At 37.7% G+C, this 26,440-nt stretch overlaps 2 protein-coding genes across 2 annotated transcripts in view; one reads left to right on the forward strand and one right to left on the reverse strand.

Annotated features, from left to right (window-relative positions):
• ZNF804B (zinc finger protein 804B) overlaps positions 1 to 26,440 on the reverse strand; it is a gene marked incomplete at its 3' end in the record, with an annotated part of 484,254 nt that overhangs the window by 444,355 nt on the left and 13,459 nt on the right. The window lies entirely within an intron of this gene.
• Positions 1,844 to 2,667, forward strand: TEX47 (testis expressed 47; the record flags this gene model as incomplete). The annotated part of the gene is made up of 1 exon (XM_082632304.1): positions 1,844 to 2,667. Exon 1 carries the CDS (start codon positions 1,906 to 1,908, stop codon positions 2,665 to 2,667), a length of 762 nt encoding a protein of 253 aa, XP_082488430.1. The 5' UTR covers positions 1,844 to 1,905.

Here is a 26,440-nt window from a genome sequence, read left to right on the forward strand (position 1 = left end):
ACTCTGCAAAGCAGTAGGAATGAGGGTGAGAATGATCTCTAGACTGGGCAATGGTAAGTTTCTATGCACCCTGGGAAAGACTGTATTGTTTCAGGGGGTGACGAAGTGAACCACAGTGAGGAATTATAGCCAATTTTTATGTACCACGCAATTAAGGAATATCAAATCACCTCTTAGCCTCCACTTTCTGGGACAATTTATCACTGCATATTATTAAACCCAGATCATTAGTTTGGATAACACAAACCTTTGGGGGGAGGAGGAAACATATTCTAAGGTTTAATTTTTTTAATTGAATAAGGGTGTTTTCTAACCTTGTTTTAAAATTGTGGTTTAGAGCTCATGTGAATGCAATTTTAAGATATATTGTTAATTTTTATTCTAAAAAGTAACTTAAGGGACTTCCCTGGTGGTCCAGTGGTTAATACTTAGCGCTTCCAATGCAAGGGGTGCAGGTTCATCCCTGGTCAGGGAACTATGATCCCACATTCCGTGTGGTGTGGCCAAAAAGAAAAATTAATTAAAAAATAAAATAAAAAGTAACTTAAATTTACATTAAATTAAGAAAACTAAACCCTATAGAAGAACGTTTTTATAACAGTCACCATTACATAGAAACTGGTATGTGTTCTTTTAGTCTTTAATTAGTGCATAAATACCTCTTTACCCTCAGTAGACAGTTAGGGAGGTTGTCGAGAGCACATTTGAATTGTGTGCAAGGTACACAGCTAATCCATACCTTGGTTTCCTCTTCTATAAATTGTGGACGAAAAAAAAAAGAAAAGAATATGTCTAGGAAGATATCCAGGTCCACCATTTATCAGAGTTGCCAGTGCGCTCTGGCCCTTTAACAGCACCAACATTCTGATTTGCCCGGGCACTATGGAAACCAGAATAGAATACGGGACAGCTGAGAGCACCCAAGACACTGGCAGTTGGAAGAGCGATGGAGGACAAGCAGGACCTCGAGAACAGGTTAAAAGGAAGAAGCACTTGAAAAAAGAAAGAAATGTTAAGTTGACCTGCAGGGAAGAAGAAGAAGGAGAAGACTAAGTTAAAAGTAACAGAATTTTTCATCTGACCCCTACAGCAACAACCAAAAAAAAAAAAAAAACAAAAAACAAAAAACAAAAGGAAAGAAAGAAAAAAGAGCCATTTCTGAGGTTTACTGATAGGAGTTAAATAAAAAAGAACCAAAACTAGTTACTTCAAAAGTTTACTGTAATTATCCAAGCAATACTATTAACTTTTAGAGTACTGAGTAAAGGTAAAATAAGTCAATTAGTAGTTAAGAGATCCCCAGATTTAAAAAAAAATTATTGACCAGTTAAATTCATAAAAGAAATTGGGGAATTATCATAAAAATACCTTTTTAAGAAAAATTTGACCAAAAAAGAATAATCTGCATTCATCATTACATAAATGAAAAGAAATTTTAATGTAATATCAATGCTACTGTCAGTGAGTATCAGCAGATACATTCCTCTTTGTGTGTGTGTTGGTGTGTGTATGATTCAAGGATGGGCACTGAGAAAAAAATATCCTATAAATCAAAAAAGAAAATAATAATGTAAACAACAACATAACAAACTTATTCTAGAGTAAGTTCTATCTTCTCCCTACCTCCCAGTTTACTGGAGAGTTTTTTTCCCTAGGATGTGAGTGTTAGTTATTTCATTGTAAACTTTAAAACAAAACTCTATAATTTTATTCTTGTTTCAACATTCTCTTTAATTTCAAAGGCATTGTTTATTGATAACACTGGAAAGCATTTGATCAACTGAGTAAACTTTTTTTTTTTGCCTGAAGAAACAAAGAGTTCATCACTGAAGAGGCAGCCTGATAATGTAAATATTGTAATAATCTGAAAACTGGAATCATCTAGAAGAATAAATAGGACTCATCATGTCCTTCTCAGCCCGTACCCGAAAGACCAACAAAAAGAATGTTCCACTGGAATGTCTTCTAATGCCACAAGTTCCACGTAGTAATTACTTGCATTTTCAGGAAGAAAAGCAAAAACTACAACTAAAGAAATTCCTTCTTCATAGGATGTTCCTAGTGGCCAGGGTAACAGCAAACATAGAAAGAAAAGATATTGCTGAATACTATGAACAATTGTTTCAGTCAATTTTGAAACGTCACCTAGGAGAAGCAGTGACAGGATTATTGCTCATATATCCTAATTCCATTGTGCATATCCTGGAGTCCTCCAATGGTACTCTTTACCAAGTTCTTTTGGATTATCTTAGCCATGAAAAGGATGAAACAGAATTTTTTATCCAAGGAATGAAAATTATAGTCACATCCCACAATATACCAACAAGGTTCTTTATGCAATGGCATGTTTCAGTAATAAAAGCGCCAGTTATGTATCTTGATGATGTGACACAGTCACTGTCCCTACAAGAGGTCATGACAGAATTTCTCATCCAAACCCATAAACTAGCACTCCATCTTTTTAAGACTGTGAAAGTGGGCACTAAAGGACCAGGTGATAATTTGCACCAAGTTGCACCCGAATTACTCCTTCCAGAACAAATAATAAAGTACGTATGCAATTCTGCAGAATTAATGGACCCAGAAACTTTCATAAACATGTATAATAAACCCATACATGTCACCTTGGATTCTGAGGTGGTATGGCCCACTCCTTCCCGCTTCTAGGATGAAGAGAGATGATGTGGTCAGTGTAGTCAAATCTCTTAAGGAATGTATGCTACTTAAATAAAAGGAAAATATTTCTAAAGTTACTTTTCTCTTTAAAAAAGGAAAGAAACAACACAGCAATCTACACAAAGGTAATAGACTAACCTTTACAGAGTATGTTGAGTTAAACTTGAAAATTTATCTGTTCTAATATTAAGATCAACACATTATTTTCAATAATGAAGGGGTTTAATAAGGTCATAATAAGTTCTCAAGGTTAACATCATTTTGATGAAATGACTTAATTTTTAATGAAAAGTAGAGATGCAAAAGGATAAACACTTGATTCAGATTCTCATTCATTCTTTCAACCATCAATGAGCAGCTGTCACCACGCAGTATTATGTTCTGAGAGTACAAAATTTTGGGGAAATATACAATGCTTGAGTTGCTTGCAGCCTAAGCTTGGAGGCAAATATGTATAAGAGTAAATATGATGCATAATATGATGTATGATATGATCATTATTATAGTCGCAATATGCAGGAAAGACTGTAAGAGCAAAGTGAGGGAGTAACCTCACTATGTATGGTCCCTGAAATCAGAAAACAAAACCTAAACTTTGAAAGTAGTACCAAGGTTCACATATTCTGGATGATATAATCAAGAATACTGAGGCCATTATAAAGCTAAAGAACACAATAGCTTTTTGAAATGACTAGAAAATACACTGTCAGAAAGCACTGCAATTGTATTCTTTCATGCAAAGTCATTTATTGAGCACCCTTCACAGGACAGACACTTGCCAAATGACAGGGATATGTCAGGGTCCAGAGAAGACATGATCCCTCCTCACTTGGGAAACCTACTTCTAAATGAGTCTATATAAGATAAACAAATTGGTTATTTTTTTCAATTTAATTCCTAGAAAGCAATTAATTATAAGCAATTTCTATATGACCTATTTCAAGTTGGTCTCTCCCTTTCTTTACCCAAGATTAATGCTTTTTTCGCACTATTTAAATTTTTCTAGTTTGTTCAAGCAATTAAGCAACATTAATGTTTTACTACTTCAATGATATTTATCCAAAATTCCTTCAATATCCTATGAAATCAACTTTGGATTGAATAGAAGAAATACTGTTATATCATTTTAACTTCATTTCTCATTGCTTATTTGATTTTCAGTCTCTTTGGGGGGGGGAAGCCATCTCAGTATGCACCTCAAATTTGTCATATGTAGATAATATCATAATTTGTTCCACATCAGAATCAAATTTCAGGGAAGACCATTCCCATTTTTTAATTTAGTAATATAGTTTTAGAAAAAGAATGACATTTTTCACTTTAAGCTGACTTGAAGTTCCATTCATTTAAATTTAGTAACATAAAGGATATTTTAGAGAAAATTAAAATTCTTCCAATTAAGAAAGAATATATAATTTACAAACATTTTATCAGTTTGATAAATATCAAATGCTAATATTCAGCAATGTGTTATTTACTCTTTGAACTGTGAAAAGGCACCCATTGATGTTTAGTGACAATGTTTAGTGACAAAGTGAGTGGAGTTGAGTTAATGCTTTCCAGGCCACCAAAAAAAAAAAAGAAGAGGAGGAAATAAATAGGAAGGAAGGAAAAAAGAAAGAGAAAGAGAGTAAGCCTCAGTCAGTCTTTGAATGTATGTGAGGAAGAGGTCTGGGAGGGCAGATGAGCATATTTAAGAGAACAGAGACAAGCAAAAGCAGGAAGGAGAAAATGAACCAAAAATGTTTATTGGACCAGATGGATTCCATTTAATGGGGTAAATTTTGTTTAGGAACAATATTTTCTAAAGTTAAAATGAATAGAAGTAGTTTACAAGTAAAACTACATATTTGAGTATATAAAAGTACAGCACATTATATTCTCCAAAAATGGCCACTGCAATATATCCCATCCCACATGCTCTTCTTACAATGTGACCTCAACACACCTCCCATCACATGGTGGGTTCTAAATACCCTCCCCTTGAAATCAGGCAGACTTTTCTTTGTGACTGCCTAGATGAACACTACAACAGAAGTGATCCAATGTGACCTCCAAGGTCATAAAAATGCCTTGCACGTTGCCTTGATCACTTGAATGGAACCTAGACAATATGCTATGAGCAATCCAAGCAGGTTTCCTGATGACACCCCCAGCTGAAGTCCCAGGCAACAGCCAGTATCACCACTAATCATGTGACTGAGTGAACCTTCAGGTGCCTCCAGGCTCTAGCCTCCCAGCCAACCCTGGATTTCAAGCCAGACCACCTGACACCATGTGGAGGAGGAGGAGAGTACAGATGAGCTGTTCCCACTGAGCCCTGCCTAAGCTGCAGATCTGTGAACAGCAAAAATTATTGTTGTTGATTCAAGCTACTAAGTTTTGGGTCAATGTTCATGCAGCAGTCTGGAACACTAATATATAACAAGAATAATTTTGTATGTACATTTTATTGATATATGTACATATCATTTATTTATCCATTCATCTATGCAACTAATATTTTCTAAATATCTACCAGTAAATATTTACCAGGGCACCAAGCACTGTGGTAGTCACTGGATATACAAGCAGAAGTAAGAAGTGTGCCCTCCACGCTGCCTGGCATAGAACTTCTATTGGTCTATAATACTTTCTGGTGTGAAAAATACTGATAGAAAATTAATTCATTGGCCAAAGAAAAACATTAAAAAACCTCAGTCATTTTTGGAAGAAGTTATAGAAAATATCTAAATGAAAACACTGATTTACTTAGTAGACTGTTACTTTACATTTAAAGGATTCCTGAAGCATGAATTGTGCAAATAATTGGAAAATAAGCACAAAGTAAGCATAAAGAAACTACTTATTTATTTATTTATTTAAATGACACTCTAGAATGAGTTTATTCAAATGCAAGTAGTCACCTTAGGAGAGTTTATATTTACTTCAGTGACAGCATCATTGCTAAAAACATTTTGTGACTCATTAATGGCAGATAAATTAAGGAGGTTTATAAATCACAGGGAGTTAAAATATTTTAGTTACATCTAGTCTTCTGAACCTCAAATAATATATATTGCAATTTGATTGGTGACCTTAATATTCAAACTTCATTCATAGAAATGTTTATTTTTAAATATTGTACTCACTCTCAAAGGAAGATCTGCTGTCACTGAACATATTAAAGGAGTGTGACACTTCCTCTAAGGGGAAATACACATATGTTTCCAGTAACAGCTGCATTATTAAGAGTCCTACAGAGCTCACCAATATCACATCTTTAAAGGGGACAACACTCATTTAGCTGTGTCTGTTTTGGTATATAGATAAAATGCAGAAATACTATATTCACACCTTACAAATGTAATTTAATTTGATCAAGTCCAAAAATGTGACTCAAATGTTAGGAAGCCTCAAAAGGTAATTCTCACCCCAGTGAGGGTTATAGTTTTCTTACAATGAAACTTTACATAAAACCAGAGCACATGGGCTTCCCTGGTGGCGCAGTGGTTGAGAGTCTGCCTGCCGATGCAGGGGGCATAGGTTCGTGCCCCAGTCCGGGAGGATCCCACATGCCGCAGAGCGGCTAGGCCCGTGACCCATGGCCGCTGAGCCTGCGCATCCGGAGCCTGTGCTCCGCCACGGGAGAGGCCACAACAATGAGAGGCCTGCATACCGCAAAAAGTAAAAACCAGTTTTTATAGTTTTATAGTTTTCTTGAAGGACAACTGAAATAATGTTATTTGGAGGGAAAAACCCTCCTGGGGTGAATTTTAAAATTTGTACTGTCTTCATTTTTTTTTTTTTTTTGCAGTACGCAGGCCTCTCACTGTTGTGGCCTCTCCCATTGTGGAGCACAGGCTCCGGATGCGCAGGCTCAGCGGCCATGGCTCACGGGCCCAGCCGCTCCGCGGCATGTGGGATCTTCCCGGACCGGGGCACGAACCCGTGTCCCCTGCATCGGCAGATGGACTCTCAACCACTGCGCCACCAGGGAAGCCCTACTGTCTTCATTTTAATTAAAGAAGCATCTGAATTCCTTCCTGGAGAATTACTGCTTAGTACAAACAGATTCTTATATTTAGTGACTTTATCATAACTTTAGCACAACAAAACAGCATTTCAATTCAGTGAAACCTATCTCTAGCACAGAATTCCCCCAGCTTCCGTGAGGAAGTGGAAATGGGACAGCTTAACAACAACTGAATATAGCAAGTACATTTAGAATATTTCATGTTGTTAGTAAGTGTCTTAATGTAGAATTAGAGTTCTCCCCCTTGTGGTCGATTATGTAAATTTCCAGATTACCTGCTGATACGATTTACACAATAAATACAGAGCATAGTTTTTAAGAAAATATAAAGAGAAGCCCCAAAGGTACCTGTCAAATGTCTGTTCTACCTGCCTGCCCCCTCAGCCGCACTGTTTTGCAGAAAAAGACATTAAGTGCTTTGCCAACAGTAAAAGCAAGAGGTGGTAATACTAGTCCCCTATTTCCACTTCATCACTTTAAATAGTTAACTGTAGTCATGGTTAAGGGTCTGGATTTAACTCTAAGTGCTCTCTTCACTACTACACCAAACACCTTCTGTGCTCCAGTCCTCACATAATGCCTTTTCAAGACACCCGACTGGATTTCCACAGGCACCTCCATCTGCAAGAGTCCTGGACAGAATGAATCATTCCTTGCCTCTACTATCCCTTTAATCTGCTCCCCCACCTGTACTCCCTGTTGCTGTAAAATGGACCACTCTCCACACAGTCGCCAAGTCAGAACTTGAACGTTGTCCTAATTTCCTCCATTCCTTTTTATTTCACTGACAGCCAATCAATCCAAGCCCCACGTATTTTCCACAGTAAGTGTTTCTAGTGTCTGGTCTTGTTTTTGTGCCATTCTTAGGGATCTCCCTCACTCTAGTCTTCTCTTCAGCCTCTCTGTCTTTCTAGTCTATGTAATATTTCTATCAGAGTTAAAGGCAGTATAGCAAAAGATGTAAGAGAGCCACCTATGGTATCAAATTGCTGTATTGAAACCTGGTTCTGAAAGTTTGTAGAGCTGTAATTTGTTTCTTTACCCTTCTGCACCTCAGTTTCCTCATCTACAAAATGAGTGTGATTAACAGTATCTACATTAAAAGACTGGTTATGGACACTGCATAAAATAATGGTGGCAAGATCCCAGCATACAGTAAACACTAATAAATGTTATTCCTCTGATCAAAATTCTTCAGTGGCTTTCATTTCATCTTCCAGATAAAAAGCAAAGTTCTATCATGATCTGCAAAGCCTTGATTCTCTGATTCTTGCTTACTAAGCTACCCAGCCTCATCTGTACTCATCATTCCCTTTCTCACACTTTGTTCTCTAATGGTTTCCCAATACTTTCATGCTTTATGGCTTTAACTTCCTTCCTCATTTCTCTTAGCAAGATTCTCCTTACGGAGGTCCCTGAATCAAGAAGGCAAAGTAGAAGGATGTGTTCTCACTCCCTCTCATGAGAACACCAGAATCACAACTAGCTGCCGGACAGTCATAGATAGGAAGACACTGGAACTCACCAAAAAAGATACCCCACATCCAAAGACAAAGGAGAAACCACAATGAGACGGTAGGAGGGGCGCAAGCACAGTAAAATCAAATCCCATAACTGCTGGGTGGGTGACTCACAGACTGGAGAACACTTATATCACAGAAGTCCACCCACTGGAGTGAAGGTTCTGAGCCCCACGTCAGGCTTCCCAACCTGAGGGTCCAGCAACAGGAGGAGGAATTCCGAGAGAAACAGACTTTGAAGGCTACTGGGATTTGATTGCAGGACTTAGACAGGACTGGGGAAAACAGAGACTCCACTCTTGGAGGGCACATACAAAGTAATGTGTGCATCGGGACCCAGGGGAAGAAGCAGTGACCCCAGGGGAGACTGAACAAGACCTACCTGCTAGCGTTGGAGGGTCTTCTGAAGAGGCGGGGGGTGGCTGTGGCTCACCATGGGGACAAGGAAACTGGCAGCATAAGTTCTGGGAAGCACTCCTTGGTGTGAGCCCTCCCAGAGTCTGCCATTAGCCCCAACAAAGAGCCCAGGTAGTCTCCAGTGTTGGGTTGCCTCAGGCCAAACAACCAACAGGGAGAGAACCCAGCCCCACCCATCAGCAGTCAAGTGGATTAAAGTTTTACTGAGCTCTGCCCACCAGAGCAACAGTCAGCTCTACCCACCACCAGTCCCTCCCCATCAGGAAAGTTGCACACGCCTCTTAGATAGCCTCATCCACTGAGGGCAGAGAGCAGAAGCAAGAAGAACTACAATCCTGCAGCCTGTGGAACAAAAACCACATTCACAGAAACATAGACAAGATGAAGAGCCAGAGGGCTATGTACCAGAGGAAGGAACAAGATAAAACCCCAGAAAAACAACTAAATGAAGTGGAGATAGGCAACCTTCCAGTAAAAGAATTCAGAATAATGATAGTGAAGATGATCCAGGACCTCGGAAAAAGAATGGAGGCAAAGATCGAGAAGATGCAAGAAATGTTTAACAAACACCTAGAAGAATTAAAAAACAAACAAACAGAGATGAACAATACAATAACAGAAATGAAAACTACACTATAAGGAATCAATAGCAGAAAAACAGAGGCAGAAGAACAGATAAGTGACCTGGAAGACAGAATGGTGGAATTCACTGCTGCAGAACAGAATAAAGAAAAAAGAAAGAAAAGAAATGAAGACAGCCTAAGAGACCTCTGGGACAACATTAAACACAACAACATTCGCATTATAGGGGTCCCAGAAGAAGAGAGAGAGAAAGGACCAGAGAAAATATTTGAAGAGATTATAGTCAAAAACTTCCCTAACATGGGAAAGGAAATAGCCACCCAAGTCCAGGAAGCACAGAGTCCCATACAGGATAAACCCAAGGGGAAACATGCCGAGACACATAGTAATTAAATTGGCAAAAATTAAAGACAAAGAAAAATTATTGAAAGCAACAAGGGAAAAACGACAAATAACATACAACAGAACTCACATAAGGTTAACAGCTGATTTCTCAGCAGAAACTCTACAAGCCAGAAGGGAGTGGCATGATATACTTAAAGTGATGAAAGGGAAGAATCTACAGCCAACATTAGTCTACCCAGCAAGGATCTCATTCAGATTCGATGGAGAAATCAAAAGCTTTATAGACAAGCAAAAGCTAAGAGAATTCAGCACCACCAAACCAGCTCTACAACAAATGCTAAAGGAACTTCTCTAAGTGGAAAACACAAGAGAAGAAAAGGACCTACAAAAACAAACCCAAAACAATTAACAATATGGTCATAGGAACAAACATATCAATAATTACCTTAAACGTGAATGGATTAAATGCTCCAACCAAAAGACACAGGCTTGCTGAATGGATACAAAAACAAGACCCATATATATGCTGTCTACAAGAGACCCACTTCAGACATAGGGACACATACAGACTGAAAGTGAGGGGATGGAAAAAGATATTCTATGTAAATGGAAATCAAAAGAAAGCTGGAGTAGCAATACTCATATCAGATAAAATAGACTTTAAAATAAAGACTATTACAAGAGACAAAGAAGGACACTACATAATGATCAAGGGATCAATCAAAGAAGAAGATATAACAATTGTAAATATTTATGCACCCAACATAGGAGCACCTCAGTATAAAAGGCAAATGCTAACAGCCATAAAAGGGGAAATCGACAGTAACACAATCATAGTAAGGGACTTTAACAGCCCACTTTCACCAATGGACAGATCATCCAGACAGAAAATTAATAAGGAAACACAAGCTTTAAATGACACAATAGACCAGATAGATTTAATTGATATTTATAGGACATTCCATCCAAAAACAGCAGATTTCACTTCTCAAGTGGGCACGCAACATTCTCCAGGATAGATCACATCTTGGGTCACAAACCCAGCCTCAGTAAATTTAAAAAAATTGAAATCATATAAGCATCTTTTCTGACAACAACGCTATGAGATAAGAAATGAATTACAGGGAAAAAAGCATAAAAACTCAAACATGTGGAGGCTAAACAATACGTTATTAAATAACCAAGAGATCACTGAAGAAATCAAAGAGGAAATAAAAAAATACCTAGAGACAAATGACAACGAAAACACGACAATCCAAAACCTATGTGATGCAGCAAAAGCAGTTCTAAGAGGGAAGTTTATAGCTATACAAGCCTACCTCAAGAAACAAGAAAAATCTCAAATAAACAATCAAACCTTACACCTAAAGGAACTAGAGAAAGAAGAACAAACAAAACAAAAAGTTAGCAGAAGGAAAGAAATCATAAAGATCAGAGCAGAAATAAATGAAATAGAAACAAAGAAAATAATAACAAAGATCAATAAAACTAAAAGCTGGTTCTTTGAGAACATAAACAAAATTGAAAAACCATTAGCCAGACTCATCAAGAAAAAGAGGGAGAGGACTCAAATCAATAAAATTAGAAATGAAAAAGGAGAAGTTACAAGAGACACCGCAGAAATACAAAGCATCCTAAGAGACTACTAAAAGCAACTGCATGCCAATACAATGGACAAACTGGAAGAAATGGACAATTTTATAGAAAGGTATAACCTTCCAAGACTGAACCAGGAAGAAATAGAAAATATGAACAGACCAATCACAAGTAATGAAATTGAAACTGTGATTAAAAACCTTCCAACAAACAGAAGTCCAGGACCAGATGGCTTCACAGGCGAATTCTATCAAACATTTAGAGAAGAGCTAACACCCATCCTTCTCAAACTCTTCCAAAAAATTTCAAGGAAGGAACACTCCCAAACTCATTCTATGAGGCCGTCATCACCCTGATACCAAAACCAGACAAAGATGTCACAAAAAAAGAAAACTACAGACCAATAACACTGATGAACATAGATGTAAAAATCCTCAACAAAATACTAGCAAACAGAATCCAACAACACATTAAAAGGATCATACACCATGATCAAGTGGGGTTTATCCCAGGGATGCAAGGATTCTTCAATATATGCAGAGCAATCAGTGTGATACACCATATTAACAAATTGAAGAAGAAATACATATGATCATTTCAATAGATGCACGAAAAGCTTTAGGCAAAATTCAACACCCATTTATGATAAAAACCCTCCAGAAAGTGGGCATAGAGGGAACCTACCTCAACATAATAAAGGCCATATATGACAATCCCACAGCAAACATCATTCTCAATGGTGAAAAACTGAAAATATTCCCTCTAAGGGCAGGAGCAAGACAAGGATGTCCACTCTCACCACTATTTTTCAACATAGTTTTGGAAGTCCTAGCCACGGCAATCAGAGAAGAAAAAGAAATAAAAATAATACAAATTTGAAAAGAAGTAGTAAAACTGTCACTGTTTGCAGATGACATGATACTATACATAGAGAATCCTAAAGATGCCACCAGAAAGCTACTAGAGCTAATCAATGAATTTGGTAAAGTTGCAGGATACAAAATTAATGCAGAGAAATCTCTTGCATTCCTATACACTAATGAAGAAAAATCCCAAAGAGAAATTAAGGAAACACTCCCATTACCACTGCAACAAAAGAATAAAATACCTAGGAATAAACTTACCTAGGGAGACAAAAGACATGTATGCAGAAAACGATAAGACACTGATGAAAGAAATTAAAGATGATACCAACAGATGACTATACTACCCAAAGCAATCTACAGATTCAATGCAATCCCTATCAAATTACCAGTGACATTTTTTAAGGAACTAGAACAAAAAATCTAAAAATTTGTATGGAGACACAAAAGACCCCAGATAGCCAAAGCAGTCTTGAGGGAAAGAAACGGAGCTGGAGGAATCAAAAGAAACGGAGCTGGAGGAGTCAGACTCCCTGACTTCAGACTATACTACAAAGCTACAGTAATCAAGACACTATGGTACTGGCACAAAAACAGAAATATAGATCAATGCAAGATAGAAAGCTCAGAGATAAACCCACGCACCTATGGTCAACTAATCTATGACAAAGGAGGCAAGGATATACAATGGAGAAAAGACAGTCTCCTCAGTAAGTGGTTCTGGGAAAACTGGACAGCTACATGTAAAAGAATGAAATTAGAACACTCCCTAACACCATACACAAAAATAAACTCAAAATGGATTAAAGACCTAAATGTAAGACCAGACACTATAAAACTCTTAGAGGAAAACATAGGAAGAACACTCTTTGACATAAATCACAGCAAGATCTGTTTTGATCCACCTCCTAGAGTAATGGAAATAAAAACAAAAATAAACAAATGGGACCCAATGAAACTTCAAAACTTTTGCACAGCAAAGGAAACCATAAACAAGACAAAAAGACAACCTCCAGAATGGGAGAAAATATTTGCAAACAAATCCACGGACAGAGGATTAATCTCCAAAATATATAAAGAGCTCATGCAGCTCAATATTAAAAAAAGAAACAAGCCAATCCAAAAATGGGCAGAAGACCTAAATAGACATTTCTCCAAAGAAGACATACAGATGGTCAAGAAGCACATGAAAAGCTACTCAACATCGCTAATTATTAGAGAAATGAAAATCAAAACTACAATGAGGTATCAACTTACACCAGTTAGAATGGGCATCATCAGAAAATCTACAAACAATAAATGCTGGAGAGGGTGTGGGGAAAAGGGAACCTTCTTGCACTGTTGGTGGGAATGTAAATTGATACAGCCACTATGGAGAACAGTATGGAGGCTCCTTAAAAAACTAAAAATAGAATTACCATATGATTCAGCAATCCCACTACTGGGCATCTACCCAGAGAAAACCATAATTCAAAAAGACACATGCACCCCAATGTTCATTGCAGCAGTATTTATAATAGCCAGGTCATGGAAGCAACCTAAATGCCCACTGACAGATGAATGGGTAAAGAAGATGTGGTACATATGTGGATGGATCTGGAGACTGTCATACAGAGTGAAGTAAGTTAGAAGGAGAAAAACAAATATCGTATATTAACGCATATATATGGAACCTAGAAAAATGGTACAGATGAACCGGTTTGCAGGGCAGAAACTGAGACACAGATGTAGATAACAAACGTATGGACACCAAGCGGGAAAGCAGTGGGGGAGTGGGGGTGGTGGTGTGATGAATTGGGCAATTGGGATTGACATGTATACACTGATGTGTATAAAATTGATGACTAATAAGAACCTGCTGTATAAAAAAATAAATTAAATAAAATTTAAAAATTAAATTAAAAAAAGAGAGAAGAGCATTGGCACAAGAAGAGAAAATAAAAGAATATTCTTCTTCAAAAGTTAAAAAAAAAGAAAAAGAAAAAGGAGGAAGCCCCCAATTTCTCCTAATATTATCATTTTTTTTAATTTGCCAAAAATGTTGGATAGATGTATATCTATAACTGATTCACTTTGCTGTACACCTGAAACTAACATAACATTGCAAATCAACTATACTCCAATAAATTAAAAAAAATAAAAATAAAAAAAATAAATAAATAAAATAGATAGCTAGTTCAAAGCAGCCAGATAGCACAGGTAGATCAGCTCGGTGCTTTGTGACCACCTAGAGGGGTGGGATAGGGAGGGTGGGAGGGAGACGCAAGAGAGAGAAGATATGGAGATATATGTATATGTATAGCTGATTCACTTTGTTATAAAGCAGAAACTAACACACTATTGTGTAAAACAGTTATACTCCAATAAAGATGTTTAAATAAATAAATAAATAAAGCTACTGTGATAGGGAAAAAAAAAAAGATTCTCCTTATCGATCAAATCTTATTTCCTCTGTGAAGCCTGGCAAACTTAAGGTACCCTTTTCTGTTCTCATCGTACATGGTCCTCAACCACAATCTAGCAAGTCTTCTGTCTTATTGCTGCTGTTTATTTTTGTACTCATTTCCCAGCAACTTGTAAGCAATTACCATGGGAATTTTTTGGTATTTGTATCTTTAGTGCCTTTTTTAAAATGAGTTATTTAAAATAGCTGCAAGAATTTCTCCATATGGTTAATTTTACTTTTTCAAAATGGTTGTGAAATTTCAATGCATTAAAGTATTCATATCTGACTGATCAGGGTTTGGCCATTGTCTCTGAAGCTCTCTAAAATAGCAAGTCAAAATATAATGGTTGCCCCTTCTCTGAAATCTTCAGTTCTACCCACGTAATAATTTCTTCCACCCAAATTTGGAAGGATACCAAGAATATATTCTGGGAGTGATTTAGTCGAACTTTTGCATTTATATAATAGTACTCACTGAACCAAGTACAGGAGCTCATTCCCGATTCACTGGATTAAAAATACTCTTTCTGAATAAGCTACTTATAAGGTATACAACCTTTATTCCATATTTAAAGGTGCTTTCTTTTTATGTTCTTTAAGTCCTTGTTTCACTAGCCATAGTTATCTGTTCTTTGAGATATATGCTTGATAAGACTAAAATTTATTTTCTATATTTGCTTAGGTTATAAAAGTGTAAATTTGATTCCATTTTAATTATGTAGTTCACATTTCTGATCTGCTTTTAAAATACTAAGCCATTTTTAAGGACACTATTTTTAAAACAATGCATTAAATATAAAGCCTTGATTTATGAAGGAAGAAACAAATGTCTGAGTACTGAACATATTTACATTTTACCAAAATGCACACTAATGTAATGATCTCCTCCTCTCAGGGATCTCTCTGACTCAAGTCTCACCTTTCTCTTCCCTCTCTTCCCAGTTTATAGGCTACTTTGCCTTTGGAAAGCAAAAATATTAGAGTACTCGACAAGAAGGTGTATTTTACCATAGATAAAAACTTCACACCTTGTAACATTTTAATTCTTTGATTCTTCATTTTCTATCCTACACAGTGACAATTCTTGAACACATACCCTATTCCAGCCAAAATCTAAATGAAAAAAGTGAAAAGAACATTGAAGCAAGATGACTGACCTTTGTTATGTACTCTCATTATGTGCCCTTGAACAAATGATTTATTCCTTTGGGGGTCTCTGCTCATCTACATCATAGAATCTACAAGCATCATAAAAGAAGCCCATGAGCCCTTGAACTTAGCAAAAACATGGCCAAAAGGAAAGACTATGTAAACTCATAGTCAGGCAGTCAGAGGGTAGGATTAGGTATTTTTTATTAAAATTGTGAAGCCTAATGTCTGAATGGATGACTAATCTACCCTATTGGAGAGTATTTGTAAGGAAATACCAACATTTTCCTTTAAAAAAAACTATCTTGGTTGCATCCATTTCAGTGAAAAGACAGATGGGAAACTGAAAAGCCAGGAATTGATATACAAGATCATGACATCTAAATATCAAGTTTGGTAGCACTGTGTCAGAAGAAACAGTGAAGGGGGGGCACTTCTCTATAAGGCTGATGAGAAGGCACTGAAGATTTTAAGCACAGCATAATCAGATTGGTTTGGCTGCTGAGTTGAGAATGGGCTGGCAGGGGACACGTTGGTGCAGATAGGTTCCTTAGTAAGTTGTCACAAGTCTTCTGGCAGGAGATGATAATAGCTTGAACTAGATTAACGACGGCAGAAATAGATCTAGGTGACCAATCTGAGACATAATCAGGAGGTAAAGGAACATGGGTTATGAGAGAGAGAAAATTGTCAAATATATTAGTTTTCTAGCTTTTTCAACAAGATGGTACCATTCCTGAGGTAGACAATATACAAGGAGTATGGAGTTTATAGGAAAATATTGTCCTTTTAATTACTGACATATTATAGCTACATCAGATTGGAACAATCTTTGTTTGATATTTCGATTATCAATATCTTTAGATGAGCTTTAGAGCATATGCATTATATTAAATCTCATACTTTGTTGAAATGGCTAAGTACTAATATATATTTTCCCATATAAGTAAGTAACTTCTAGGAGAGAAAAGTGAAAGAAAGCAGTTTGATAAATTAAAAAAAAATAAGCTCAAGGAGAAATTATCCCAAACATTACCCTGAGTCTAATATTCACCACCACAGCTCCCCTGAATCTTATATCTGTATTCAGTGGAGCCAAAAATAAAATCAACAGCACTTATTAAGCTTAATTCCTTCCCTTAGTCAAATAAAAGTCATTCAAAACATTTAATTCAATAATTATTGATTGAATTCTATAGGTACAGTCATGTGTTAGGAGCCAGGTAAGCCATAAACATATAAACGGTTCCATAGGGCCCCCTTCCAAATCCATTGGTACATCATTTATTCCATTTGCAATAAAAATTTAGGTGAAAAGCTGTCCTTTGGCATTATACTGAAATGACTTGCCTCTTCCTTTTCTCATATATCGAATTTTATGCTCTCTCTCTGCATTTTGTCATTCAGCAAGTATGAACTGAAAAACTGTGTCAGGCACTTTGTCAGGCATGGGGGCTCAGGGGTGCAAATAAACATCATTTCTACCTTGGAGAGTATGCAGTCTCTGTCTCCCTCTACCCCAGACACATAAAAGAAAATGAAACAATTATGATAATTGTCATCATAGTGGATATACAAATTACAATGGTTTCCTAACTTTACCTAGTTTAGAGGATTAGGGGAAGCCTCTGAGGGGAGAAAGACACAAGGATTTCTAAAAGTTAAATAGAGGTGAGCCAAATAAAAAGCAAGGAGTAGGAGGGGAGTGTTCCTGGCAGAGGAGACATGTATATATATGTATATATATATATATATATATATATATATGTACATATATATATATATACACATACAAACACACACACACATATATGCACATATATATACATATATGTATATTTATTATATATATATGTACATATATATATATATACACACACACACATATATATATATATATACCCTAGCAGGGGGTGTTCTAAAACCTAAAGGCAAGAAGAGCCATACTGCGCTAGAAGAACAGAAAGAATTTCAATAAGGCAGGACCTGAAATACAAAGGGAAATCATAAGAGATGAGACTGGATAGTAGTTAGGCATGGGACCAGATTATGCAGACACTTAAAGTTACATAAGTACCATGACTTCTCAAGTGAAACAGGACACAGATGTGTTTTCATCAGAAAAGTGCCCTGACTAGACATGCATCGTAGAAGGACCATTTTGAACTGAGAGAAGAGATTGAAAGAGAACTAGGTAACTAGACAGGATAGGTACGCTATTTCAGAGGCTATTATAGTAATCAGGGAAAGAGATGATAGGAAGTCTGTGCAAAAATCATGGCAACAAGAATAGAAGAGATGGCAAAAATCAAGAGATAGTTCAGATATCTTGGTGTTTGACTGAAAGCAGAAAGTGTAAAGAAGAGAAAAGGGTCAAGGACAGAACAATTGGCAGGCAGTGGTGTTGTGCCCTGAGACAACCATACTGGAAGAGCAGCAGGCTGGAGTTACACAGGGAGTGAGATGAAGTTTTCCATATTGAACGTGTGGAATTTGAGGTTTATGAGAAACATCAATATTAAACTCTCAATAAGAGAAGTAGATATATTGCCCTGAAGCTCAGAAGACGGGTCTGGCATAGAGATGGTGACTTGAAAATCACCCTAGACAATGATAGCATTCAAGAGTAATGCTATCACCTGGCACAAGTATACGGAGTGGAAGGGAAGAGAGCCTACTTCAAAACCCCAGGAATGCAAAGGGCAGAAGAACATGGACCCACAAAGAATTCTAAGATGTCATTATTTAAATTGCCCAGAAGCAGACCAAAGAAGAGGGTAGTGTCATGGAAAAGAACATTTGCTAAAGAAGAAAGTACTCATCAGCATCAACTGCTGTCTCAAAGTCAGAAAAGGACTAAGAAGTATATTTTATGACAAGGAGGTCTTTGGTGACTTGGAGCAACTTACATAGTGTAGTGGAGACAAAAGCAGGATGCAGCAGGCTGAGGAGTGAGTGTTGGGTGAGAAAATAGACCAAGTACACACAACATTTCTAAAAGCTTGGGTGCTGAGTTGTTAGTGAATTTGCAGGGTCAACTGGGGCATGTAAAATTCCCTTTTAAGACTAAAATTTTTATTAAAAGGAAGATCACTGGTTTATTTTGGTTTCAAGGAAGGAATCTGTCCTTTTATGTGGGATTAAATATCCAATCATGGCCCAAGGGGAAAAGAGCTCTACCCAGTTTCAAATGGCAAAGGTATGGTCTTGTACCGTAAAGGTCCTCAAGTGACTATTTGTAAAGTTCTGGAAAAGAAAGTTTGCTCAATAAACATCTGGGTTACATAAATAATTGCATTAATCTCTAGAAGAAACCTAGATGCACAGAAAGTGACTTTATTTTTTTTAACTACTGCTAAAGTACTTTTTTTAATACTTTTTTTTTTTGGCTGAAGTACTTTTTTATTTACTTATTTATTTTTGGCTGCGTTGGGTCTTCGTTATTGCATGTGGGCTTTCTCTAGATGCAGTGGCGTCTCTTGCTGTGCAGCACGGGCTCAAGAGCGCAGGCTCAGTAGTTTTGGCGCACGGGCTTAGTTGCTCTGCGGCATGTGGGATCTTCCCGGACCAGGGCTCAAACTTGTAACCCCTGCGTTGGCAGGCAGACTCTTAACCACTGCACCACCAGGGAAGCCCAGAAAGTGACTTTAGAATATGTGTGTGCTCTGATGTTATATATATACATATATATATATACATATATATATATATGTACACACATATATATAAACCCGAACTAGAGAAACCAATTAAGATTTATAAAACTGCTCCCAATCAAGTGCGAGAACCAGGGATTTAACTATCAAAGCTTAACAGTGTAGTACAAGAAAGGCTTTGTATAAATAATGCAGATCATTTCTCTACCAGTTATGTCCTCCCTCACCCTTACTCTGACTCCCATCTGAGAAGCTCTGCATGTGGGTCACAACTGTGTGACCCTGTCACCCTCCCTTCCTCCTAATCTCTCTCCTTCTGCTCTATTACATGCACACACACAGCATACAGCCTGGATTAGTACTATCTACAGGCAGCAGAGAAAGCCCATATATAAGGCAGCAAATGATGAAGCTGAAGTAAGAAGCAGACATGAGTTGCCTGGGAATAGTGGAGAGATAGAATCACTTCAGCTCCTGATTCCATGTCCCAGCCCTGGCTGAGGCCCGGTGGCATTTTCTACACCTGAATCCTTCCAATCATTTCTTCTCTTTTGCTTAAGTCAGTTAAAGTGGTTTGGCAGGGGTGGGTATCTTTTTTCCTCTTGAAGCAAATAATTCCTTAGCAGCCTGACAAATATTTGTCAAAGCAACCTACTCACACAGTGCAAACAGTTCTCAGTTTCACATTAGAAGATTCATGTTCAAATCTCCTATGTTCTGCTGGCTGACTGTGACCTGGAGAAAGTTATTTAACCTCTCTGGGCCTCTGTTTGCTCACCTATAAATTGAATGAGCACCCAAATATTCAATGAGATAAAACACACATGAAAATAACCAGCAACTCAATAAGTGTTTGTTGAATTCATCAGAGTTCAGAGTGTGCTCTGCAAGTTTGCCGTTTCCATAATGCAGTTATGACAGTAAGCTTTGTGACAAGGGCATGAGATGGTTTGAATTCTGACCAACAGCTTTGGGAGACCTCAAGAACGTTGGGTCAATTAGTCAAGTTGTTGATACATAATGCTTCCACAGCAAGGATCCGGTAGTCTAGAGATATTCTAGAAAATCTCCTAGCAGGGTAAGCACAGAGTAAGTGCTCCAGCAGGCTTTTGCTGCTGCTCTTAATATCCACGGGAAGAATCTGAGCTACCCTTTGATAAATGTTCAAATACCAACTCTGACAATTGGACCCTGATCAGTTAATTAACTTTTATTAATGTGTGTTGTGAATACCCAATTTATATTCTTCAATAGTAATGTGAACATGTAAAAAATCACCCACCATTGTAATTAGGTGGCTTAATATATTTATGAAGGAACTTTTTTATTATTATTTTAAAGAGCTCAAATTCTAACAAGATGAAGATGGACTTATGTTGGTTTTATGGGTTTTTGTTTCCATTATATGTTTCTAACAAAAAATTGGTTGCTTAATCATATGTACCCGAAGGAAAAAAGTAATAACCCCACTGTGCCTTGTCACCTGACATACATAAATTGATGGTTAATATTCACACCTATGAGCAAAATTAGTATATGACAAAGTAAGAAAAAGTACATAATAATAATGTAAGCAATATACACATTTTAATTTTCTCCTATGGACAGAGATAATTTGGGGTTTTCACCTTGAAAAATTATAATGTTATTTGCAATTTATGTGAGATAAAATTTCAGAAAAGTGCCTCACTTTTTAATTATTACGCATTATTAGTGTCTTTGGGTTCCTGGAAATTGCTTTATAGTTTTGTGTAATTGCCAATAACAAGAGTTTGCACCATTAGTTACTTACTAAAATCTGAACATTTGTTAATTATACCTACACATTGCTGTACAAATGAATATTTTGTCAAATTTTTATTTAAATTTGCCATATGTGTAGATACTCGAATTTTACTTTTCAGTTAATATTTTCATTTTGACCCATTCTAATCAACTAAGATTGAATGAATGTGTAAAAGAATGACCAAGGAGATAGAGTTTCACTGAATGCCTACTAAGCCCCAGACTCTGTGGCATCCAGGTGCTGTCATTTACCTGGATAAAGAAGAGACAGGTCCTACTGCCAGGAGACTCAATGAAAGAGAAACAAGTATGTGAGTCAACAATTAAAATGCCATTCTGTTGTAATAAATGAAAATGAAAATTGTCATGGGGGCATAGAGAGAGAATAATCAATTCTCAGTCAAGTGGTTTCACACCTGAGCTTTGGCTTCTGAAGGTCCTGGGTCCAACCACAGCTCTCTGCCCCTCAGTAGCAGATGGAATAGCGCCTCCATCTTAAGATTGTTTTAAGAATTAAATGAGACAATGTGTGAAAGGCTTGCTTGGGCACAGTATGTCTGATGTAGAATGAGTGCTCCCTACCTGTTACTACCATTGTGAACTGGGCATTTGAGAGGTGTCTGAACTCCAAACAAGCATCACAGGGGATTCCCATAGGAATTACCAGTGAAGAAAGGAGAGTGAGCAAGTCATAAAACCTTCCTCAGCTCTGGCCTCTGAAGTTCTAAATCCAAGTAAATCCAAGGAGTATTGGTAAGTTCACACTGGTTCAATAATTCTACAATGTTAATGTGTACAACAAACTCATGGGCTGCTTATTTAAACTGCACATCCAGGCCCCACCCAGGGCATTGTGATTCTTTAAGTCCAGTGTAGAGGCCTCAAATCATTAGTTTAACCCCATTTAAACAACAATAGATGAAGATGAGCTCTTAAGGCCATTCTAGTTTGATTTTACAAGTAACTAAGTTGCCATATATGACATGTAATTTAGCAGTCTTATTTTCCCTCTCTATCCTCCAGAATCAGGGGAAGCAACATACATATACCAAGAGTACTTACTATTGATTGAATTTAAATCAGCCAACTTGATGGCCTTTCTCTAGAATATTCACAAAATTTTTGAAAAATGAATCATAATCAGAAAGATGAGAAAGTTCCTCTTCTAGAACATATATCATACAGGTTTATTTGTTTAATGTGTGTTTTCCATTCTAAGCTGTAAATTCCATTGGAGCAGACAACATGGGGTAGCTCCACCAGCTAGCATAAATGCCATACAGTTAATCAAGGATTATTTTATTTTCAGGAAAATGGAAAATGCTTGCATTCCAGGAGGTAGGAGTGGTAGGAAAGTTGGAAGGAAGGGGTAGATTGGAGAAATATTTAGGAGTTAAAATGAGATTTACCAATCTGATGAGGAATTAAAGAAAAAGAATCTCAAGATTCAAGCCTACACTGTTAAATGAAGATGATGTCCCTAACTAAGAAAGCATGCACTTGGTGGAAAGTTAATTTAGTTTTGGATATTATGTGTTTGAGATGTCTATGGGAGATAATAACTGGTGAATAACCACAGATGTCTATGAATCCAAAATTCTGAGTTGTGGTAAACAGAATAATAGTCCCCATAGATGCCCACGATCTAATTCTCAGAACCTGTGAATACTGTCTTACGTGTCAAAAGGGACTTTGCAGATGTGATTAAAACTAAGGACCTTGAGATGAGGAGAGGAGACTGAATTATCCAGGTGGGCCCAATCTAATCCCATAAGTCCTTTAAAGTACAGAGTCTTTTTCCAGCTACAGAGAATCAGAGAGATGGCAGCAGGAGAAGAACTTGCTGGTTTTGAACATAGAGATGGGAAGCCATGAGCCAACGAACATAGGCAAATTCTAGAAGCTGGAAGAGACAAAGAAATGGGCTCTCCTTTAAATCCTCCTGAAAGAAAGCAGCCCTACCTACACCTTGATTTTAGCCCAGTGAGACCTCTGTGGGAATTCTGACCTACAGAACTGAAGAATAATAAATTTGTGTTGTTTGAAGCCACTAAGTTTTGGTAATTTGTTACAGCAGCAATAGGAACCTAATATCCATTAAGGTCTAGGTCGAACATAAATATCCTTCAGATTTCTATATAACAGATAAAACATAATTTCCTCTCTTACTTAAAGCCTCTCCCTCTTACTTTCTGCAATTTTGAAGAAAGTGGTGTAACTGCAGTGCTCGGTATTTCTCTGTTGGCAATCAGTTCTATCTGTATCATTCCTCTCTCCTTGGGGACTGGAACCCATAAACTGGGCATCCCAGAGCTCCTTGCCAGCTGGTTTCTGGTTAGGTCTGCCAATGGGAAGACTGGTGTCAGAGTGGAAGTTAGGAAAAAGAAAGAAAGCCATGATTTTCCTTCTTCGGCTTGTCCAGCCACCTTGGCACTTAGCGCTCACGGGTTCTGGTACTGGTGGCGGCACCACCAGACAACTGCTGGCCTCTGCAGTAGCAGCACAGTGGTGCCAGCAGCCTCCAGTTGCAGGCACCAGCCACTCAGGCAGCAAATCCACCAGCCCCAGTGGGACTGCAAGCTGTTGGATGACTGCAGAGCAGTGGTGAGGTGGTGGCAGAAGCAGCATCACCACCAGAGTGAGGCTTGTAGGGTTTAGGTACCACTTTCTCCTTTGCTCCTCCGACCCTAGAGGCCGCAGTGATTTCCTGCAGTTACTAACCTCTGGGTAATAGCATCTTCCCCTTTTCTCTCCCTCAGCCTTTTCAACACATTTGTAAACAATTCCTTGCATTGCTTCCCTCTGTTTGAAAAGCTGAGAATGGTTCTGTTATCCTGACTAGACACTGATACAAATGCTTTTTTGCATCATGAAGTGGCAAATGAAACAAAATGACTGAATAGTTTCTGAGCAGAATGTATGTGCACGAAAGCTTATACCTACACATGGACCTTAATATTTGCTCATAATGTGAACATAGGTGTAACATATACAACCCTCAGTTACCTAGTATGTCCTCACTTCAAATATTTTACTATTAAAGCAGGTTGTTATTGGGGAGAGAAAAGTACATGATTGGTTCCTCAGAATTTTCAAAGGCAGTGAAATAAAGATATTTAAACACAGTAAGAGGGTGAATGCTTATCATCACAGAGTTAGTAGTTTTAGATTAAATATCTATCTGTATGGAAAGGAAGAGAAAAATTCCTTCCACATGGCAGCAAGATCATAAAAACAATTTATCTGCTTAACTCAATTCGCTTTGAAAAAAACAGGACAAATGGAAAAGCCACTTCAAATGTATCCTTGTCTTGAATTAAAGCTGTATCAGGAAAGTAGGGCACACTGAGCATTTTCATTGTGAAAGTTGTGAAAACCCAGGGTTTCTCTTTGCACGTGTTGTGTTAAAACAGAAAGTTAACCGGCCCCGACACCTGTACTTGTCTTCCAAGAAAACGCAACTACGGTAAAGAGCCATCTTAAAGTACCATCCAAAGCAGCAACAGTTTCAACAATTTGATACGAGTGCTAAGTTCGCAGTAGGTGCTTAGAACACTTTAAGGGATCAAGGAAACCTGTTCATAACAGAACAATCCACGTGCTGCAGGAGTAACCATCGACTGTCTTCATTTCATACTTACTATGCATCAGAAACTTTGCTAAGCACTTAGCATCCATTTGCTCATTCACATCTTCCAATTGCCCCATAAGGCAAGTAGAATCACCAATGAACAAGCTGTGGCTCTTAGTACTGAAGTAGTCATACAACTAGTTAGAGCTGGAGTCAGAGGTCAAACCAGTTCAGTCCAACTCAAATCTATATGCTTAACCACTTCTCTATACTTAACATATGAAGGGAAAATATCCATGCTCTCACCTTAAAAGTGTAGGGGTGGGAGGAGTAAATGCACAAAACAAGGCAAAATATGTACATAAACAACACCGTAAAACCCTCCTCACATCATGGTTTTTTTATTTTAAATTTTTAATTAGATATAAAAACATGCAACCTTTGTCACCATACAACACTAGAAGGGACACATTTTTAGTGGCATTTCAGAGATCCAGAGAGGTACCTCATCTAAAGAAGTGAATATTACCTTGGGTCTTCAATGTTATTATATTAATGGTGTCTAATACCTTCTGAGAAAATTTCCCTAACAAAGACAAAATGAGTTTTTATAATTGATTCAAAGCATTCTAAAAACCCTCCATTTTCTTTTGCTTTCTGGATACAAATGTTATCTGCCCTTAAAGCAAGAAAACCCTAATTCGGCCAGACCACCCCTGGTTACCCTAAAACATCAAAGAGGAGTATTTTGAGTGAAACTTAAATCATAATATCATTCTTGTGTGTAGATCTATAAAGTTAATTCTCAATTCTTCTCTCTTTATACAGCCTAGTTTTAATGGACTTACACAGGAAACTAAGATTAATGATGATTCAACTCCAGTACTCTTATCTTCTTGTTTATAAATCATTTCTGATTTTTGTTTGTAACAACAGCAGAAAAAGCCATAGTTTCCTCCTATCTCATGTGGCACAACCCACAGGAAGTAATAAGAAGTACTCATGCCAGGACCACAGACTGTTTAGCTCTGTACTAAGATTAAAAGCCATATTTCTACCTGAGATGGTTTCCTTATTTCGTTGTTACATAGCCTACAGGAGCAGACGTGGTTGACCCTTACCTGCCAGTCCTGCCTTGTCTTGCACCCCGTCAGCCCCTCAGCCCACATGCAAATCCCAGGCCTGGGAGTCTTTCTCTGGGTCCTGCCTTAGAGCTCTGTGTCAGGATAACTCCCATTCATTCTTCACGTCTCATATTAGTCATCATTTACTCTGGGAATTCTTCCATGGTCCTAGCACTAGGAGGGTTATCCCTCTTTAGAATCAGTTACTTTTTCTTCAAAAGAACTTGTATATTTACAACTAGGGGTATTGTGAAATAAACATCTGTTTACTGCCTATCTTCATTCTCTGTAGTCTCCACTGGCAGAGATACCATGTCGATTGTGTTTACCTCACTATCATCAGCACCTTGGACAGTGCCCAACAAGTAGTAAGGGCCCCAAATGATTTGTGAAAACTTAGGATCTGAACTCCATCAGCTACAAGGCAGAGCTATAATTGCCCTGAGAATTTTCCACTGGGAACCCGGGGGGACAGGTGTGTATATCTTCCAAGCAGGGTAGCATAGAGCCCTTCCAACCAGGGCCCTTTAGGTCCTCCTCATTCTCTTGGGGCCTTCCTCTTGGTGGTTTCCACCCTCTAGGAGCCCCTAAAGCCCTTCCAAAGCAGAACTCTGAAGTAAGACTCATCTTCACTGCTCCCTTCCTATGCTTTCATTTCCTCAGTGGTCTCCTTCTTTTTCTTTTAGGGACCTAAC

This window comes from Mesoplodon mirus (assembly GCF_964341445.2).
Source record: "Mesoplodon mirus genome assembly, chromosome: 9".
NCBI lineage: Eukaryota > Metazoa > Chordata > Mammalia > Artiodactyla > Ziphiidae > Mesoplodon > Mesoplodon mirus.